This window comes from Protopterus annectens, chromosome 1.part2 (genome assembly GCF_019279795.1).
Source record: "Protopterus annectens isolate FY-2018-M chromosome 1.part2, PAN1.0, whole genome shotgun sequence".
Taxonomy (NCBI): Eukaryota; Metazoa; Chordata; order Ceratodontiformes; family Protopteridae; genus Protopterus; species Protopterus annectens.
Genome location: NC_056727.1, coordinates 110,515,356 through 110,535,151, shown reverse-complemented (window position 1 = coordinate 110,535,151; position 19,796 = coordinate 110,515,356). Strand labels below are relative to the sequence as shown.

At 42.7% G+C, this 19,796-nt stretch overlaps 1 protein-coding gene across 1 annotated transcript in view; it reads left to right on the top strand.

Moving 5' to 3' along the window:
• The window catches only part of PSME4 (proteasome activator subunit 4), a 2,990,260-nt gene that overhangs the window by 406,728 nt on the left and 2,563,736 nt on the right, over positions 1-19,796 (top strand). The window contains exon 4 of the mRNA XM_044055122.1: positions 14,607-14,651. Within this exon, the coding sequence (XP_043911057.1) occupies positions 14,607-14,651 (45 nt within the window). The remainder of the gene's footprint in view (positions 1-14,606; positions 14,652-19,796) is intronic.

Genomic DNA, 19,796 nt, shown 5'->3' with positions numbered 1-19,796 from the left:
TCAGGCAGACCACAAAGAGGCAGATTCAGACGCTCCAGAGGCAGGCAACGGCCCCAGCGCTCATACAGGCCCAAACAATGGGGTGCTTCTACCTCCAAAAGCGGTGAAGACAAATCACAGCCTTATAGAAAACAGTCCCAATGACTTCCCTCTCCCAATGCCAAGCACTTATTTTTTTGGCAGTACCCTTAGGGGGGAAAGCTAGCACTTTTTTCACAAAACTGGCGCAAGATCACCCAGGACAAATGTGTCTTAAATATAGTCTCTCAGGGTTACAGGTTCCACTTTCACACCCTTCCAAAGGCAAAAGGCATGCCATACCTGCCACACAATCAATTGCAAGAGGCACAAAAACAAGTTTCATCTCTCATGGACATGGGGGCTATTCAGCCAGTGCCACTCCAAGAGCAGGGACAAGGATTTTACTGAAGACTTTTCTTAGTACCAAGAAAGGACAAAGCCTGGAGACCAATTCTGGACCTGTCTATTCTAAATACTTTTCTGGACGTCCCAAAATTCAAAATGTTGACTCTACAACAACTTCTGCCCATGCTGGACAAGAAGGCTTGGCTTGTAACTTTGGACCTCAAAGAAGCATACCTTCATATCTCAATCAGACAATCTTGCAGAAGATACCTCAGATTCATAGCTGGCTCACTGCACTACCAATTCTCTGCACTGCCCTTTGGTTTATCTACTGCGCCCAGGGTCTTCACAAAATGCCTGGCACCAGTAATTGCATTTTGCAGACAAAGAGGAATTCAAATATATCCCTATTTGGACGACTGGTTTATTCAAGCAAAGGACAAAGATATTCTACTACAGCATCTGGCGTTTGTAAAAAGATTATTAATTTGCCTAGGGTACACAGTAAACGAAAAGAAATCAAAACTAGTACCCTCTCAAGAGATAATATTCCTGGGTGCAAGCTTAAATACAACTGCCCAGATGGCTTATCTCACGCCAGACAAACAAAGGCATCTGACTTCTTACTTCAAAGACATGGCAACAAAGACCCAGTTATCTGCAAGAAAAAGTCTGCAGGCTCTGGGCTACATGGCATCCTGCATTCTACTAATTCCATATGCAAGACTGCATATGAGGAAGCTACAATGGTATCTAAAAAGTGTTTGGACTCAACATTGCCAAAGCCTGGAAACAGTGATTACTCTCATTCCCTGGAAACAGTGATTACTCTCATCCCCTGCCTGCAACAGGAATTTCAATGGTGGGCACAGGCCTGTCTCCACAAGGGGCAGCCATTCACCTTTCCCACTACCAGGCAAACACTAACAACAGATGCATCAGATTATGCCTGGGGGGCGCACATGGCAGGAAAATGTATTCAGGGCACATGGCCCACAAACCAAATGCATCTTCATATCAATCAAAAAGAGATGCTAGCTGTACAAAATGCTCTGACAGCCTTCAAGGACCTACTTCATCCAGGACAACTACTGATAAAGACGGACAGTACTACAGTCATGTGGTACATAAACAAGCAAGGGGGCACACATTCCTACCCCCTCTGCAGGCAAGCCATGACTTTGTGGAACACAACATTGACTTATCAAGTACATCTGCAAGCACAATTCCTGCCAGGAAAGACAAATACTTTGGCAGACGAACTAAGTAGAAACCTCATGGATCCTCACGAGTGGAAACTGGACGCACAAATCTTCAACATGATAACACGGAAATGGGGATGCCCAGACATAGATCTATTCGCTTCCCCTCACAACTGCCAGCTACAAAGATTCTGCACTCGGACTTATCACAAGCAAGCATGGAAAGTGGACGCCCTCTCATTCAGCTGGAAAGCCCTTACAGTATATGTCTTCCCTCCTCTGCCTCTCCTCTCCAAGGTACTCCTAAAGGTCAGACAAGAGAAGCCAAAAATGATACTGATTGCCCCAGACTGGCCACGCCAGCACTGGTACCTAATCCTAAAGAGCTTGTCTCAAGGCCCAGCTTGGACATTGCCTCTAATTCCTCATTTGCTGACTCAACAGAAAAATCAGATCCTGCACAGCCAACTCAGAACCCTAAATCTGGCTACATGGCGGATAATGTAATCATTCAGAACACACCTCTCTCTAAAGCAGTTATGGATGTTATTTTGAAGGCCAGGAGGCCCTGCACCAGAAAATCTTATGCAGACAAATGGAAGAGATTCTGTGCTTGGAACCAAGCGCAGGGAATTGACTCGCTTGAACCAAATATACCTCAGATTTTGCAATACCTAACTGAGATGCTGGACAAAGGCCTATCCTTCTCATCAATTAAGATCCATGCCTCTGCCATTTCAGCTCACTGCAATACGGAACCACCTATTTTTTCTCATCCACTGCTAAGACAGTTTCTCAGAGGGGCTAAAAACATAAGACCTCCAAGGAGAGCTCCAATGCCTACATGGGACCTCAATTTTGTCTTGGAAAAACTCACACTGCCTCCTTTTGAGCCTGCCAATACAGCAGAGATAAAATATTTGTCATGGAAAACCGCTCTTCTCCTAGCAATAACTTCAGCAGGAAGAGTCTCAGAGTTACAGGCACTAATGGCTGTGGAACCTTTTATTATTTTCCATCAGGACAGGGTTTCTCTAAGGACAAACCCAACATTTATGCCTAAGGTAGTGTCCAGCGTGGCTCTTAACCAAACCATTCATTTGCCTACCTTTTATCCAAACCCACAGAATAAGGGGGAAAGACTTGTGTATACTTTGGACATTTACAGACAACTACGCTTTTACTTGGACAAGACTAAAGCCTTCAGAAAGACTGAGCAACTCTTAGTGGCATATGCTGCAGGTTCCCAAGGAAAAGCCATTTAAAAGCACACTATTTCAAAATGGATAGGCCACTGCATTCGTTTCTGCTATTCATAACATGGCAAATCAGTGCCCAAGGGCATTAGGCCACATTCTACCAGAGCAGTAGCCACTTCAGCAGCCTTCCTCAGAGGAGTACCAACCAAGGATATTTTGGAGGCTGCAACATGGACTTCAGTGCACACTTTTACAAAGCACTACCATTTACCTCTCTACTCTAAATCCAGAGCAGGCTTTGGCACTGCAGTTCTGCAGGGCTTCATAGCCACTCCAAACTCTATTTAGGCCCAGCCGCCCAACCTCTGCTTTGGGATTCAACCCAAGTGTAATGACTGCAACAGTGAAACACGATGAACATAGCACAGTTGTGTACCTACCATAAATGTAGATGTTCGAGTATATTCACTGTTGCAGTCCAGGTTACCCTCCCACCATCCCCTTTTTTTCTTTGCTGGGACTTATCTGTACCTATCTGTTCTATACAACCTGTGTGGTGTATTTGCTTGTAGATGAAGGTTATGTGCATGCTTTTTTATGATCATGATTTTTACAGCCTACCCTTTTGGGGGCACCTGACATCTGGGGCAAGAAAAACTGAAGAAAATGGCGTCGGCTGCATCTTTTATACCTTCTCACTCCAGGTCTCCCTCTTCAGAAAAAGAGAAGGTTAAGTCGGTGAAGTCGGTGAAAAGACAGTCTCCTACACTGACTCACAAATCAGGACCTCTAGAGAAAGTTGTCAAAGTTGACAAACCTTCTATCCTTCGGAGCCCGTTGTGGTTATTGATATAGACTTTCCAGTTTCAGCTCCAAGTTTTTCGTAGCCGATAACTGGATCCATACATCGGAGCTGGTCAAGAGACTTACTACTGGTATCCCCGACACTTAGATCTCCAATTTTGCAGAGATCTTGATCCCCTACCTTGTCTTCCAGATCCTCCAGGAGTCTTTCTGAGGAGGATGTCGAGAGGATGGTGCTTAGACTTTTGAAGTCATCGGCGCTTGCAAATTTGTTGTTGGCTCCGACCCATTCAGTTCCGGAGCCGTCTAAGGCCATATTACCTGCTTATTTTCCTCCTTCGAGCCATGCCTGTCTTTCGGAGCCAGATCTATCCGTGCCTTTTATTGTGGAACTGTCGGTTCCAGCACTCCAAGTAGCTTTCTCAGAGCCATGTTCTGCTGTGACACCTTTGGTGTCGTCCTTGGTGTCTAGGAGCCGAAGCTTACCAGTCGGCCCCAATGGGGACGTTCAGACCTGAACTTCTTCGGTTCCGAGCCTACCTCTAGGTGCATCGGCTCAGCTGAGCTCGGATCCTACATCTATCTCGGAGCCGATCACTCTGGAGCCGGGGGCTACTTACGCTTCTTTGGAACCGGTGGTGTCCTCGGAGCCCGGGGGATCTGCTTTTGAGATGATGAGAAGCGTGCTGTCTATATCTTCAGCTCTACACAAGGGTACCGATGTTCTTCCCTCTCAAGCTCCGACCTCTGTCTCGGCACCTTCCATCTCTCATGACAGCAGAGACCCGCAGCCTCAGGAGCCCCCCTTGGGTGGTCCCTATTCTTCCGAGACCTCTCCAGAATACCCTTCTGAGGAGCCTTCTCAGAAGAGAACTTGCAGGAGGAAGCACATAGACTCCCCTGATGAGTCCATCACCTCTGACACTGACCTCAAGGAGTCAGAAGGGTCCCCTAGTTGTCCTCTGATGATATCTTCTTCTTCGTAGATATCCTAGAGATCCTGAAACAGAGAAGCGGCTGGCCCACCATCATCCCTTCTGATGAGGAGTCAGTGTACCTGAAGGCTTTTGGGTTTCAAACTTCAGCCTCTTGGGTGTTTCCACTTTTCGGTGAGCTGTTAGATTTGGTGAGTCGAAAGGTGTGGGAAACTCCTGACACTGTGGAACCAGTCCCTAGAAGGCCGAACAGATTCGTTTCAACTCCTAAGGAAAAAGAGTTTCTGACCAAAGGTGTGCCTGTAGATGCCATGGTGGTGGCAGCAGCAGCCACAAAGAAGGGAACTAGCAGAGACTTCCTCATCTGCCCACCCACCGAACAAAGAGTCTCAAACAATGGACAGATACGGGAAGTGTATTTTTTCTTCAGCGGCTTTTACACTCCGATGTCTGAATTTCCTCACCCATTTCACTAGGCTTCAAAGAGATCTCCTAAAAGAGCTGGGAGATACTCTCCTAGGTACTTTAACTGAAGGAGTCCCTGAGAAGGTTACTGCTCAGTTGTCCACCTTAAACTCTGTTGTTAACTCCTCCATGAGGCTGATATCTTACGCAGCAGATGGAGCGAGCAGGGCAGCGGGTTCAGGAGTTTCCCTTAGGAGACACTCCTGGATGCACTTGTGTAACTTTGTGGAGCCCTTCAAATCTACATTTACCAATGCCCCCTTTGACGGTTCCTCTCTGTTTGGGACCAAAGGTAAAAGACACACTCACCAGATGCAGGCAGGAAGGGAAGACTCTCTCTGCTATGGAAGTACGTTTTTCCGTCCCTTGTAGACCATACCCTAAAGGTCAGAGGGAGATAAGTGGTTCAAGAAATCTCTGAGATTTTTCCCAGATGCACAAGGTGATTCCTTCTCTAGAGGCAGAGGAGGAGGAAATAGTGGTAGATGTTGCCCTAGAGGTGGGGGGGGGGGGCTCCGCAAAACCAGGGTGACCGCGATTCTTTTTGTGGACGTCCCTATCAACGTTCCTGAATTGTGGCCCGGCTGCACTTCTCTGGAGCAAGTCGGGGGTCACTTTTCTTTGTACCCAGAAGCCTGGCACGACATCACAGAAGACAAGTGGGTACAAAGAATAATTTTTAGAGGATACTTCGTACCCTTCTCTTTTCCACCTCATCTAACCAAGAGAATCCCAGACGTTCCACCCAATCACAGGGATCAAGCAACAATAGAAGTCCAAAAGCTGCTGGAAAAGAGTCATCCAAACAGTCTCCACAGACCAGATAGGATTCAGAACTTACTCCAGATTCTCTTTAGTGCCAAAACAAACAGAGGACTGGAGGCCCATCTTGGATCTCAACAGTTTAAATGAATCAGTGAAGATGTCCAAGTTCCAAATGGTCACACTGCAGTCTATACTCCCTCTGTTAGGGAAAGACAATTGGATGCGCTCCATAGACCTCCAAGATGCGTACTACCACATAAAAATGGACAGAGCATCAAGGAGTCATTTACGCTTCCGGCTGGGAGCCAGTCATTACCAATTTCATGCTCTGCCCTTTGGTCTCACCACAGTCCCCAGAGTGTTCACCAAATGCATGGGGGTAGTAATGGCTCACTTGAGACGTCTTGGATTCCAAGTGTTTCCATACCTGGACGACTGGCTCCTGACTGCCACCACCAGGCACCTACTTCTACAAGCCAGGGATTCAACCATCTAAGTCTGTACTCAGCTAGGCATCACTATAAATTGGGAAAAGTCTGTCTTGTCGCCCTCTCAATATGTAACTTTTATAGGCACAGAAATAGACACAGTCGCAATGATGGCTCGCCGTTCTTCAGACAGAGTGCAAAATCTAAGACAACAAATATACAGCCTCCTTCCCCAACACAAGGTCAAAGCGAAGACAGTGCTCAAACTACTGGGAACCATGGCCTCTACTATAACTCTAATTCCATTAGCCAGACTAGATATGAGAATTCTACAATGGCTACTCTTTTCCTAGTGGTCTCTTCAGCAACTGCCTCTGTCTCATCCCATTTTAATAACGTAATCTTGCAAAAAGGACCTACATTGGTGGATCCAGTCCAATCAACTAACGATAGAGAAGACCGTTCATTCCTCGCCAACCCGTTGCTACTGTGACCACGGATGCCTCCCAGATGGGGGGGGGGGGCTTATTTAGGAAGGACAGTGCAAGGCACATTGCAAGAACACAAGGCTCACTTGCATATCAGTGTTCTAGAGATGAGAACAGTGCTACTAGCGTTGCAAGCACTTCATGACTTTCTTCCTCTAGGGACAATAGCAATCCAGTCGGACAATATGTCAGTGGTATGGTATATAAACAAGCAAGGGGGAACCAGATCCTACCCCCTATGTCGAGAGGCTCTACGTGTTTGGCAGTGGGCGATATCTTCCCAACGCTTTCTAGTTGCAACACATATCCCAAGGAGAACCAGTGTGATAGCTGACAAGCTCAGCAGGGCAATCTTGATGCGTCACGAGTGGTCTCTGAATCAGAAAGTTGCGGAACAGATTTTCCACAAATGGGGACAGCCTTGCTGAGATCTGTTTGCCACCTCAATGAACACCAAATGCAGCAGCTACTTCACCCTTACCCCCCCCCCCCGGGGGGGAGACACCGGGAGACGCACTTGTCCACAATTGGCCCTCGGGACTTCTTTATGCTTTTCCTCCCTTTCTGCTAATATCAAAAGTTATCCAGAAAGCAAAGACTTCGGAAGCAGAATGATTCTCATCACTCCTTACTGGCCTCATCAGATTTGGTTCCCCTTTCTCAGGCCTCACCTTCTGGACAATCCATGGACTCTGGACCCGGTACCAGACCTTTTGACACATATGTTAGGACGTTCCAACCTTGTCGCCACACCCTCAACTTGACAGCATGGCTGCTCCACTTCCATCCCTAGTCAGGTTTCATGATTTCTCCCCTGCGGTTACACATATCCTACCGTCATCTCATAAACCTTCTACAAGAAAATTGTATGCTAGCAAATGGAAAAGATTTTCTCTTTGGGCACAAGCTAGGAACATAGATCCATACACAGCCTCCATTCCTTTAGTATCAGAATTTCTAACCAAACTTTTTTATCAGGGGTTAGCTACCGCTACAATTAAAGTTCAATTAGCAGCTATCTCCAATTTTCATTTGGGGCAACATGAACCTATTCATATGGCTCACAGATTGTGTAAATCATTTTTAAAAAGCACTACCTTACTAAGACCTTCTTTTCAAGAACCTACATCTCCCTGGGATTTAAATTTTGTTCTTTCAAAACTTATCTCACCGCCTTTTGAACCTTCACATACACATGATTTAAAGTTCCTTTCATGGAAGTCCAATTTTCTGGTAACCATTACGTCTGGCAGAAGAGTGTCAGAGATGCAAGCACTCTCAGTCAAACCTCCTTACGTGGTGTGCCGTAGAAACAGAGTTTCCCTTTGCACTAACCCTTCCTTCATCCTCAATATTTGTTCACAGTCAAATATCAATCAAACTATTGGAACTGCCAGTCTTTTTTCCAAATCATATAAACAAAGTGGAATAGAAGTTTCATCAACTTGATGTACACAGACCATTAAGATTCTGTCTACATAGAACCAAAGAGTTTAGGAGATCAGACCAATTATTTATATTTATTTATTGACATTTGTTAACCGGGTTTGTCCAACTGGGCTTGTGGCCCATTTTCAGTGGAGACCCGAGGAGAAAGTTTCCAGTAATACGTTTTAAAACAAGTACAATTTTAAACAATATTGATATAATAGCAGTTATAGCAAAACGATTCACATATGTTTGGTTACATGCGTATAGTTAAAGTTGCATTAAAAAAAAGCTAAGTAACAATTTGACATTGATATAGTTCAATAGGTCAACGATAAACATTTTTTGTTTGTATAAAATTGTGCAAATGCATAGTAGTCACATTGGAGAGAGAGGTGTAATGAGGTACTAAGTATGGTCCTTTTGAGGTTACATAAAGAGAAGGAAGACTAGGTAGGGTCGTGTCAAGGGCAGGTTCTGGAATTGAGAAAATAAGCTTTTAGTTCATTTTTAAAGTGTGAGGTATATGTCTTTGTATATCTTTTTCGGAGACAAGAAAAGGAATGCCAGTCTCCAAGATAACATTATTAAACTGGATTTCAAATTGCATATCTTTTATTTACTCCTCTAATGGCAAAGAACTCCCAGTTAAAATTAAAGCTCATTCCACCAGATCTATATCCACATCTGCTGCTTTTCAAGCCAGAATTCCAGTGGACAGTATATGTGCAGCAGCAACTTGGGCTACCCCTCATACCTTTATTACTCATTACAAATTGGACTTGGCCTCCTTTGGTTCCACGGTTTTTAGGAGTATATTCCTGTGAGCCACCCGAGAAAAAGGGGCTAGGGACGCTGTCCCGTATGTAAGAGTGAAGGTGAGATAGGACTACAGAACATAAAGAAGTTATGTACTCACCGTAACGTTCCATGTTTGTAGTCCATCTCGCCCTTCATTCTTATGAACCCACCCACCTACCCCCGTCCATGTATCCTTGGAGGATCTGGAGACAAGATAATGTCTGTCTTCCTTAGAGGTGGAGACCTTTCATCTTTGTCTTTTCTTGTGGAAATACTTTTCTTTCACTATTATAGACAGCAGCAAACAAGATCTGGGGATTGTTACTAGTACATTGTGGGATACCTACCTTGCCACGAGCTAACTTAGAGACTTTGAGCTTTGTAATCGGCCGAGTCGGAGCCGAGGATCGGCTCGAACCCATATGTAAGAATGAAGGGCGGGATGGACTACAAACATGAAACATTATGGTGAGTACATAACTTCTTTTATTTTGCAGGGGGGCAAGCCCCCCTGCACCCCTACCCCCTACTTAAATATACCAACTCCAAGATCGCACTACAGTGAAGAGAACAGAGCATTACCGTTCTCTTCACTGTAGCGCGATCCTGGAGTTGATATATTTAAGCAAGGGGGGTGCAGGGGGGCTTGCCCCCCCTGCAACAACATTATTTTACTTGTTTTTTTTTTTTTGGTTCACTTTTGAATTTCGAGATACTAAAATCTCGATGTTTTGAGTTTGGTATCTCAAAACTCGAGATTTTGGTATTTTGAAATTTAAAAGTGGACCCGCAACCTCAGTTCATCCATTTTAAATGGACTCCCAAACTGAAGCAAGCCACTTCTTTTATTGTATTTTTTTTACCCCCACCTGCAACCACTTCTTAGAACAAAGCCCAAGACCTCAAAAAAAAAAAATAGCACAGGAATTCATGGCTTTCATGAAATTCAAAGAGCCTTCCCATACTTGCGCTAATGAAGCCTCTCCATTCAAAAGAAGCAGGGAGGTGGCCTTTCAGGAAGATGCAGGTTTCTCTAGCTCAGAAGATGAGGAGTTGTCCTTCTTGGGGTGCCTGTCCCCACAAACCTACCTAGAGTCAAACTCTGGCACCCTTTCATCCACCTCTCCCCTGAGGACCTTTCCTGTGGAATACCCTTTATAGAATGAAGGAGGCTTTCAAATGGGAAGCAAACAGTTCTTAGCAGTTTCCTGTAATGGGTCTGAATCTGTTAAGTTTTTCTCCCAGGCCACTTGCTATTCCTTCTGTACATGTTCTGGATTAGGTCTTTGAAGACATTGCTTTACATCCTGATTCTTTATCTCATGCTACTAGGAAACCAGACAGGTTTTACAGAGTGTTTGAATCTCACAAGCACATTTACAAAAATCCAAAGGCTGGCCCTTCAGTAGTCTCCACTGAATCCACAAAAGGTGTACCTAAGGGAAAGACTAGACTTCCGTTACCTGATGATAGTGAAAGTAGAATTTTAGACAGGTTTTGGGTAAAAAACTTCTACATTTTGCCACCCAGGCAATGAGAGTTTTGAATTGCCAATTCCATGTGCTTTATCTGTCCAGGACAAAATTCTACCTAAGGTGGACTCTATTGCAGATAAAATTCAGTCTCCACACACTCCCTAAATTATAGTTAGGATGCCTTGGATGCATCTTACAGAACAGCTGCTATAGGTTCTATCATCCACAGACATGCATGGCTCATGACCCTGCCCCTGTCAGATCTGGCTAAGGCTGAACTACTAGATGCTTCACTATTCAAAGAATTATTTTTTTGGACATCCCAGCTGAACAACTTTTCAAAAAGCTGGATAAAAGAGAAAGCAAATAAAAGTTGTGAAGGAATTTTATCTGTCTCAGCCACCAAGGTACAGTAGGATTTATTTATTTATTTTTTTATTTATTAGTTATTTATTGGCATTTGTTTACTGGGAAAGTCCACTGTGCCAAAAGAGTTAATTTTCAGTGGAGGGCCGGGGAGAAAAGCTCCACAAGGTAGTTAGTATGTTGTATCTTTCGGCTTTTCCTGGTTAGGGTTCGCCACAGCGGCACTCCGGTCCGCTAATGATTGGCAGTAGATTTTTACGTACTGAGTTGCCTGCCCTGACGTACAACCTTCAACGAAGGTATGCCCATTCACGCATGTCTTCACACAGAAGACGCTTTAGCTGAGAATCAAACAGGACAACGTCTTATTGTGAGGCGACAACGCTACTGAAGCACCACCACCGCGGTTCACAAGGTAGTTAGTATAATAGTACATAATATTCAAAGCAGTTAGTAGGAACAGACAATATTATACAAAATCAGAAAAGATGCATGTAACATTTGATATGTACAGATTAATACAGTTAAGGGATGCATAGTAACTTAAGCAGTCATATTACTCTACGTTTTAAGAAAATATAATGGTTAAAAGCAGTCCTATTGCTATGCTTTTCAAGGTGCTCTAAGCGTGTCAGCCCGAACAACAGTGTGTGACAATGTGTAACTGAATTATTTCCTGATAGTTAGGCATAGATAGATATCGTAGTACATGTTTTAATTAGTGGTAAAGGGGAGATTTGAAGGGGTGAATATTACTTAGGTTGTGGGGAATCAGGGTGCGGGGAATGAATTACCCTTCAAAACCTTGGCCTTTTTCCCCTAGACAAGGCAAGGGGAGGCCTCCCTGTGACAAGAGTCTCAGACAATCCAGGAGATGGCAACCAGAGCAGTCACACAGAACAGAGAGTTCCAAAGAGCCCTCTCAGCACATATAACCAACTGTGACTATATTCATCCCCAGCTTCCCATACTCCTATCCACTCTTCCTTCCACATCTCTGGCTGGAAGACTCTCCTTCTTCCTAATCCAATGGAAAACCATCACCAAGGACCAATGAGTACTCAGCATCATAGAAAGGGGGGTATGACATCCAGTTTAGAGAAATCCCACCCTTCTTGGGCACTCCAAACTCTCCATAAAAGCAGGAAAACCTCTTGCCACCTATCTTCTGGGAACTGCTTCACCAGGGACCCGTTCAGCTTGTCACTGCTGTTCAAGAAGGAAAAGGCTTCAAGGATTTTTCTAGTTCCATGAAAGGAGGCCATCTGTAGGCCCATTTTGGACCTTTCAAAGCTAAACAGGTTTCTCAACATCACAAATTCCAAAATGCTTGTGTTGTAAAAACTACTGCCCATGATCTTGCAAGCTGCCTTCGTGGTCACTCAGGACAAAGACTCTTGCCTCTCTGTCCCCATAGCAGACAGTCACAGAAAATACCTGCAGTTTTTAGCAACATAATCACTTCCACTTCTGTGTTTTACAATTTGGGCTGTCCACTTCTCCAAGAGTTTTCACAAAATGCTTAGCTCCTCTGATATCACATTACAGAATTAGACGCCTTGCAGATCATTGTTGTGTTATCTAGAGAGAGACCAGGAAAATACCTGTTTTTCCTGAATGCAAGTCTTATTGGAAAGGATTCTGTCTGTATCAGGGTATTTCCTCTTTTCTTTAAGTTTGCATGTCCTCTGTCATAAACTTTGTCTTGATCTAGACTTTTTCTTCCGCATTTAACTATGTGTTTCAATTATTTCAGTTGTTTTGATTTGATGAAAGGCATAATTGCATATTTTTGTCATTGTATTTGCTTTGATTTAGTCTTCAGAATAAAGCAGAGCTGGAGTTTGTGTCTCAGAAGTTGTTACTGGTGACTTTCCCCACAGCTTGTTTGACCTCAGCTCTTCAGGAGGTTGCTTTTACATAGCCTTGTATGACTTTCCATGATGGTAGTCTCTGTCTTTTTGTCTTTAGATCACTCTTTTTCCTTGAGTGGTTTCTCAGCTTTTAGCTGGTCTTCATTTGTCAGCTTTATTTTTCAGCACAGAAAATGGTGGCAGGGGGTATCTTTCATTTCCTGGCTATTCATTGACCATTATCCATTCTACCTCATGTAAGATATTTGACCATGTCAGATACGGTTTACTGTCAGAATGTTGAAATTCATTTGGTCTAACGTTCATATGATCGACCCATATGGTCAACACATGAATATTAAGTATTTCATTTGGTCGACAGGAAGTGCATGCAAGTTACCTGTCAACATTATGTTGCAAACAGGGCAAGGATTTTCCCTTGCCTGCACTGTTGTGCAATCTCGGAGTTGTAATATGTAAGTAGCAGGGAGTGTGGGGGTGCAGGGGGGCACAGCCCCCTGCAAAAATACTAGTGTTAGTGTGCGGATGTTTTTCGACCATTTAAATGTAGACATTTTTTTCGGTATTTTGAACATTCGGTGTAATGACTTTCAACGTTATGAACATCGACCATGTGAATTTCAACATTTTGATAGTAAACCATCAGATACTATGTTTATGGCAGGGAGATAAGCCATTGCCCACTTTGGAGAAGTTCTTCCCTCAGTTGGTATAGGAGCTGCCATGGTGCATGTTTTAGGAACTTGCCCAATGTAGGTAGCTGTGTTTAGACAACTGGGCAGTCATGCATACTTTTCCATGCACTGTAACTTACACCTGAGCTGTTGGTGTACAGTATCATTCAGAACATCCTGCTATGAAGCCCTTATTATACTTTTGGGGCTTTTCCTACCTTTTGAGGGATGTGTTGTATAGTACTTGGAATTCTATCTCCATATTTCACACAGTAATAAGTGACCCCACTAAACTAAGATATGACAGGTGGGTACCCATTGTATATGAGTTGATTTTGTAGAGTCCTGTTTTACATGTGCAGTATTCTGAGCTCCTATCCCCCTGTCCTGTGAATCTTAAGCTGTTGCATTATGGTGGTAAGAGATACTTAAGTAAACTTGCAAGTTAAGCAGTTTATAACCTTGTCAGTTAGTGTGCTTTTTTTTGCAGTCACTGCCCCCTAGTTTGAATGTGTGTGTTGTGGGGGTTTGGGTGAGAGATGTAGATGCTGGATGCAGTCAATTCTCTATTTAATGTAGGTGGGTTAAGGGGACATGCAGTGCTCACACAGTGGAGCTCAGTATCTCAAGGTCCACGAAATGGAACATAAAAAAGATGCCCGTGTTCTACCCACTGCAGAGAACTGTCTTTTATATCACTTACTGAGGAAATTAAGATCACATCTTTAATTTGCCTTTAGTGATTTAAGTACTTGGGATTTTTACTTTGGCTGCAAGCAGTGGATTACTGGTGGATTACTGGGTATGACATTTCTCCTTAGTGAAATGCACGTGACTTTCTGTACAGAGTTCTTTTGGTAATATCAGAGATTGTGAGAAGTGAGAATGATATTTTCCTTGTGAATCTTAGTTGATTCTGGTATCCTTTGTCTTGTTTCTTACTGAAGACAGTTAATACAAAAGATGGCTGTGGTAACCTCTAATCTCCAGTTGCAGATTATGGAACAGTCCACAGTAAAAGTGGAACTGTTTAACTTGTTGCATTCCTTGTTGGAAGTTGTGCCTACATATGTGTGAAAGAGTGTAATTTAGTAACCAACTGTTTTCCATTGTGTTTATATAAAAGTATACTTTTTACTTTAAAATACTTTGCATTTTCATACTTACGTAGTACTAACACTTTATTGGTGTGATATTGTTAATATGCGTACTACCACTTTTATTACCTTAAATTTCTGCACCTGAGTACACTCAGCAGTTAGTGACATAAAGGTTAATGTAAAATGTCATGTGTAACCCTTCTGTATACCAACTTTCATTTCTTTCTTTCTCATAGTTCTGTAGAAAGCATCCTGAAAACACTTGTGAAATGCTGCAGAGTGTGAGTATTATTCTTTTTAATATGCAGTTTAGAAACCAGTGTGTTGTTCATGAGAGGGACAGTGCTGTTTCCTTTATTTTATTTTTGTTTACTGTGATTGTTAAAGTAATTTGTCTACTCTGCATGTCGTGGATAATTATTTCTACCCTTTTTAAAGCTGAATTGCACGCCAGCATTATATTTTTATCTCCTTGTTTTTTCTAGTCTTGCTGTACATGTTTATAATTGTTATGAGCATTGCTCAGAGTAGACAGTGTTTTCTTTCATTTTTTTCTCTACCAGTGTATTTAAGTTCATCTGAAGAGAGGCTCCAGGCCTAGTGGTACTAACCTAGTCTGCAAAAGATAACATAAAAAAGTAAAATAAATACGCTAATTTTATCTTTCTGTGTGCTACTGGGTTTAAGTGCATTAGAAAAAATTGAATGACTGTTGTTGATGGCTTAGTGCATGTTAACACCTAGAAAGCGTAGTAGTCATACCTCTCAACCTGGAAACATCAAAAATCTGGACAAGGCCCATGAAAAATAGGTACAAATATGTACGCTTATTAACATAATATTTGCATACATACTTATGTAACCCCATCCACTCCAATAGAATTGTGGGATATCAACTTTTAAACGCAAACTGAAGAACAGACAACCAAAACATGACACCAGTGTCCCCCTACAGCCATTTCAATGTCCCATTACCTGCCTGTTTCACCCCATTTAACATAAACGCTAACATGCATACTGCTTTACTTCTACAATGATTGTTTGGATTTTATTTTTTACATTTTATAGCACAATGCACAAACACTAATAGACATCAGGTAAACAAAGCAATACTGTCTCACAATGAACACAGACTTAGTATTAAAACGTCTCTGCCCTTGAAAGTCACATTCATTAAAACATCATTGGAACCCACATTGCCACACAACACCCAAAGAAAATGCATCTGGCCTGTGGGCTGTTTTCAAATCATAGGCCCCTTGCACACGAAACATACATGTGGTTTTTGATACACCTTCCTGATTCTATTAAATTGTATCCCTTGTATAATACAGCACACTTGTTAGAGTGTGTTTTAAATTTATTGTTTTGAACATTTTTCCAGTAAATAATGAAACAAAATGCATGAACCAATAATGACAAAACTGCCCAATTCAGAAAATTTCCATCATAAAAGTCTACTCAAACTTCTACAGTCAACCAGTATCAGTAAATATGCACAATCTCTGCGGACGTAAAAGCCATCTAAATAATTCCACGTTAAAGAGATCTGTAACTATTGACAAGGTTGCTGCTAGCAAACAACTTTATATTTCATTGTTTTATCTGCAAATAAAGTGTCTGTTGTCCTTGAGGAATAAATTGCCTATGTTGCATTAAAAAAATGATAAGCTAGTAATATTACAATAGGGAATGGATGTCAAACTGATAGGTTCATAGTTACTAGGTATCTCCACCAATTAGGACATTCTCAGAACAGCAGCACCCATCCGCTTTAAAAGTACAACACAGTACGGTATCAGCAATCCATCTGCATACTGTGGGAGTAGAAACCACAGCCTTCTGCATCAAAAGCAAATTGTTCTACTAACAACACAAACAGACTTGTCATAAGCAGCACTAAACTTCTATCTCCCTGCAGCACAAGAAATCTGTTAAAAGCCAAAATTTATTGGGGGGGGGTGACAAAGGCCTAAAACCAGGGACACATTGCTTGTATAATCTTAGAAAAGTTGCTAGAATAAAATGTTTTGTGTTGCCATACTTTTCCTTAAAGATAGGAAGACTGAAACTTAAATGGCTATCATTATTTAGTGAATTTGGTTCTCACAGATTTGCCAGTAAACCACAAATTTTTAAGGGGAACAGACCAACAATATGCGCCAAACATTCCAGACATTATGTAAAACTTCTCCTTGAATTGCAAGTGGTGGAGGTATAAGTAGAGAATTTAGGCTGTTGATCTTTGTACCTAAGGTACAGGGTTTGAGTCACTCTAACCATCACCAATTTTACCTAACTGGAGCATTTTACACACACGCACACACACACACACACACACACACACACACACACACACACACACACACACACACCCCTGCCTTAGCTTAACAGCTACACCTGCTGTTTCTCTCTCTAGTAGCATCCATTTCTTAACAGAGCTAGAATAAAGTAGCTTTAACAGATGACACATTTCTCTCCTTGCCACTGCCTTTTGGAAAGTAGAGCCCATGCAGTACATAAACAGCTTCATCACACATCACTCTGCCTTAGCTTAACAGATATGACTATCTCTAGTATTAACAGCTGAACAGAAAGTAAAAGTAACTTAACATATAACTGACTACTGTTTCTGTTTCTGTCTGAGTCTGCAGCACAGAAAACAGCTTCACAGATTCAGCAGACACACACCACTCTGCCTTAACTCAGATATGACTTGTCATTTCTCTCTGAAAAGTATTAACATTGCCTTAGCTTACCTGATATGACCGCTGTTTCATTCTGCAGCACAAAAAATGGCAGCACATAAAACAGCTCAACAGATTCAGCAGACACACACCACTCTGCCTTAGCTTAACAGATAATACTAGAAAGAGAAACGCAGTCATAACAGCTGAAGAGAAAAAAAAAGTAAAAGTAGCTTAAGTTGATATGACTGCCGTTTCTTAACAGATTCGGGAAAAAGTAACTTAACAGATGCCGCGTTTCTCTGCTTACCACTGCCTTTGGAAAGTAGAGCCTATGCAAATGCAATACATAAAACAGATTCAACAGACACATAAGTATCTTGAGTTACACTTACTGCAGCTTTATAGATGCAACTAGAAAGCGAAATGGCAGTCATAACAGCTGAAGAGAAAAAAAGTAAAAGTAGCTTAAGTTGATATGACTGCCGTTTCTTAACAGATTCAGGGGAAAAAGTAGCTTAACAGATGCCGCATTTGGGAAGTACAGCCCATTCAGATGCAGTACATAAAACGGATTCAGCAGAAACACACACAGGTATCACGAATATACACTTACTGCAGCTTAATAGATGCAGTTTCTCTTTCAGAAATATGACTGCTGTGCTGATGTTCTTCGTGTTTCCCTGCTGCAGTCATCACATTTGGGTTATCTGCTTGCAGTATCCCTCAGTTGGCCTGATTAACAAAGTCTTGGGTCCTGCGTCGGTTGCTGTCCCTTCTTCCATGACATCAGGTCGTCAGGGGTATAAAACATGCAGCCGACGCCATTACATCAGTCTTTCTTGCCGTGCGGTGCTCAAAGCAGAAGCAGTTCGCAAGTGCCGGTCGTCCGGCTTCTGAAATTTTCGTTTTTGAGTTTCAGAACCAAAGTCTTCAACTAAAGCTAAGTACCCCATTGGGGAAACTTTTTCTTGCTCCTTACTGATATCAGTAAAAGTAAATAATTGCATTTCTTGTGGAAAGCAAATACCTCACAAAGATTTTCATTCGTACTGTATTCCTTGCCTAGGCCCTGACCACGATGTAACTTGCTGTTGGTTTTGTGCCTTATTTAATCAACACACTATCTGCCATTGGTATATTTTCACCTCTAAATATTTCGGTTCTTGGTTCAATTATCCAGAAATGTCGTTGGTAAGCCATCCGACTACCGGAATTCCAAAAAAACGCAAAGATAAAGACAGAGAGAGGCTGCCTAGGTCCAATGCTGCCGACGATGCTTCTCCTAAGCCAGTCGCCAGTTCCTGGTACTCAGTGAGGTGCTTTCGCAGCCCCTGATACCCGCTACTTCTGATTCGCAGGCCTCTACTGAGACCCATCCGGAGTCCGGTATGCCGCGAGATGCTTCAACTGTGGAACCTGCGGATGTCTGTACCTTGGATGGGTCCAGAGCTGCTGTGCAGGCACCGGCTTCTGAGGGTGTATTCAGGACTTGCATATTAAACCGATGCCTCCTTCTTCTTTAAGGCCTAATCCTCGAACCATGCCTAGAAAACCAACACCCAGACTGCATGCTCAGGCCTCTATGCCTAAAAAACAAATGATAAGAATGGCTGAAGATCTTATAACTTTAATCAGGGGGAGTCATCCACCCTCTTCTAAGAGACCTATGACTGAAATTGTTTATGAATCTTCTGACCAGGATTGTGATTTTTCTGATTCTTCTGATGATTTGGATTTACCCTTATCTACTTATGAGGATTCTGATGCAGAGGACTCTATTCCCTCTGCTTCCCCTCCAGAGGATTTTTCTTTTGATGAAACCTTGTACACTCTAAGGGAGCATTTCCACTGGGAAAGCGAGGATTTTTCTGATTCGAAAAAGCGGCTTCACGATTTCTTACTCTTGCCTCAGCATAGGCCTTTAGCTATACCTCCTGTACTAGACATTGTTGATGCCTTTTCAGAATCTAGTTTGGCCCCTGATTCTTTGCCTCCTGCTCCCAGAAAACCTGACAGATATTACAGGGTTCCTGATTCTCACAAGTTCCTTTTCAAAAATCCTGTTGTGGATCCAGAGACTATTTCACAGGGACCCAAGGGCATTAAGGCTTCTACTGCCAAAAACCCTACCCCTTCTGATAGAGACTCCAGGGCGCTGGATAGATGGGTTAAGAAGGTTTACACTTCTGCAGCCTTGGCCATTACGGCCTTAAACTGTCAGTTTCATATGTTAAAGTATCAACAACATATTATTGGATTGCTTAAACAGAAAATGATGTTGATTCCTGATTGTGCTGAAAATAAGGAATCACAGGATTTAATGCATTCTGCTGAACAAGGTGGAAAACATACTTTGCAATGTGGGTTTGATTCTTTAGAGGCCTCTTGCAGGGCTGCTGTCACTGGGTCTGTACTCAGAAGGCATGCTTGACTTAAGGAGCAATCTTTGCCTGATCATGTTAAAGCTAAACTGTTGAATGCTCCCTTAAATCAGGACCACCTGTTTGGCATCAAAGCTGAGGAAGTTCTTAAAACGATGGAAGATGAAGCTAAATCTATGCAAACTGTTAAAGATTTTTTACAAGTTAAACCTCCAAGATTTAGTAGGAATTGGCCCTATAAGAATAGGTCCTTTCCGGCCTTCTCAATCCAAACACAGACAAAGCAGAAACCCCAGGTTTCAGTCCCAGGGTGCGCACAAGACTAAGCAGTGGGGGGCTTCCGCTTCCAAATCTG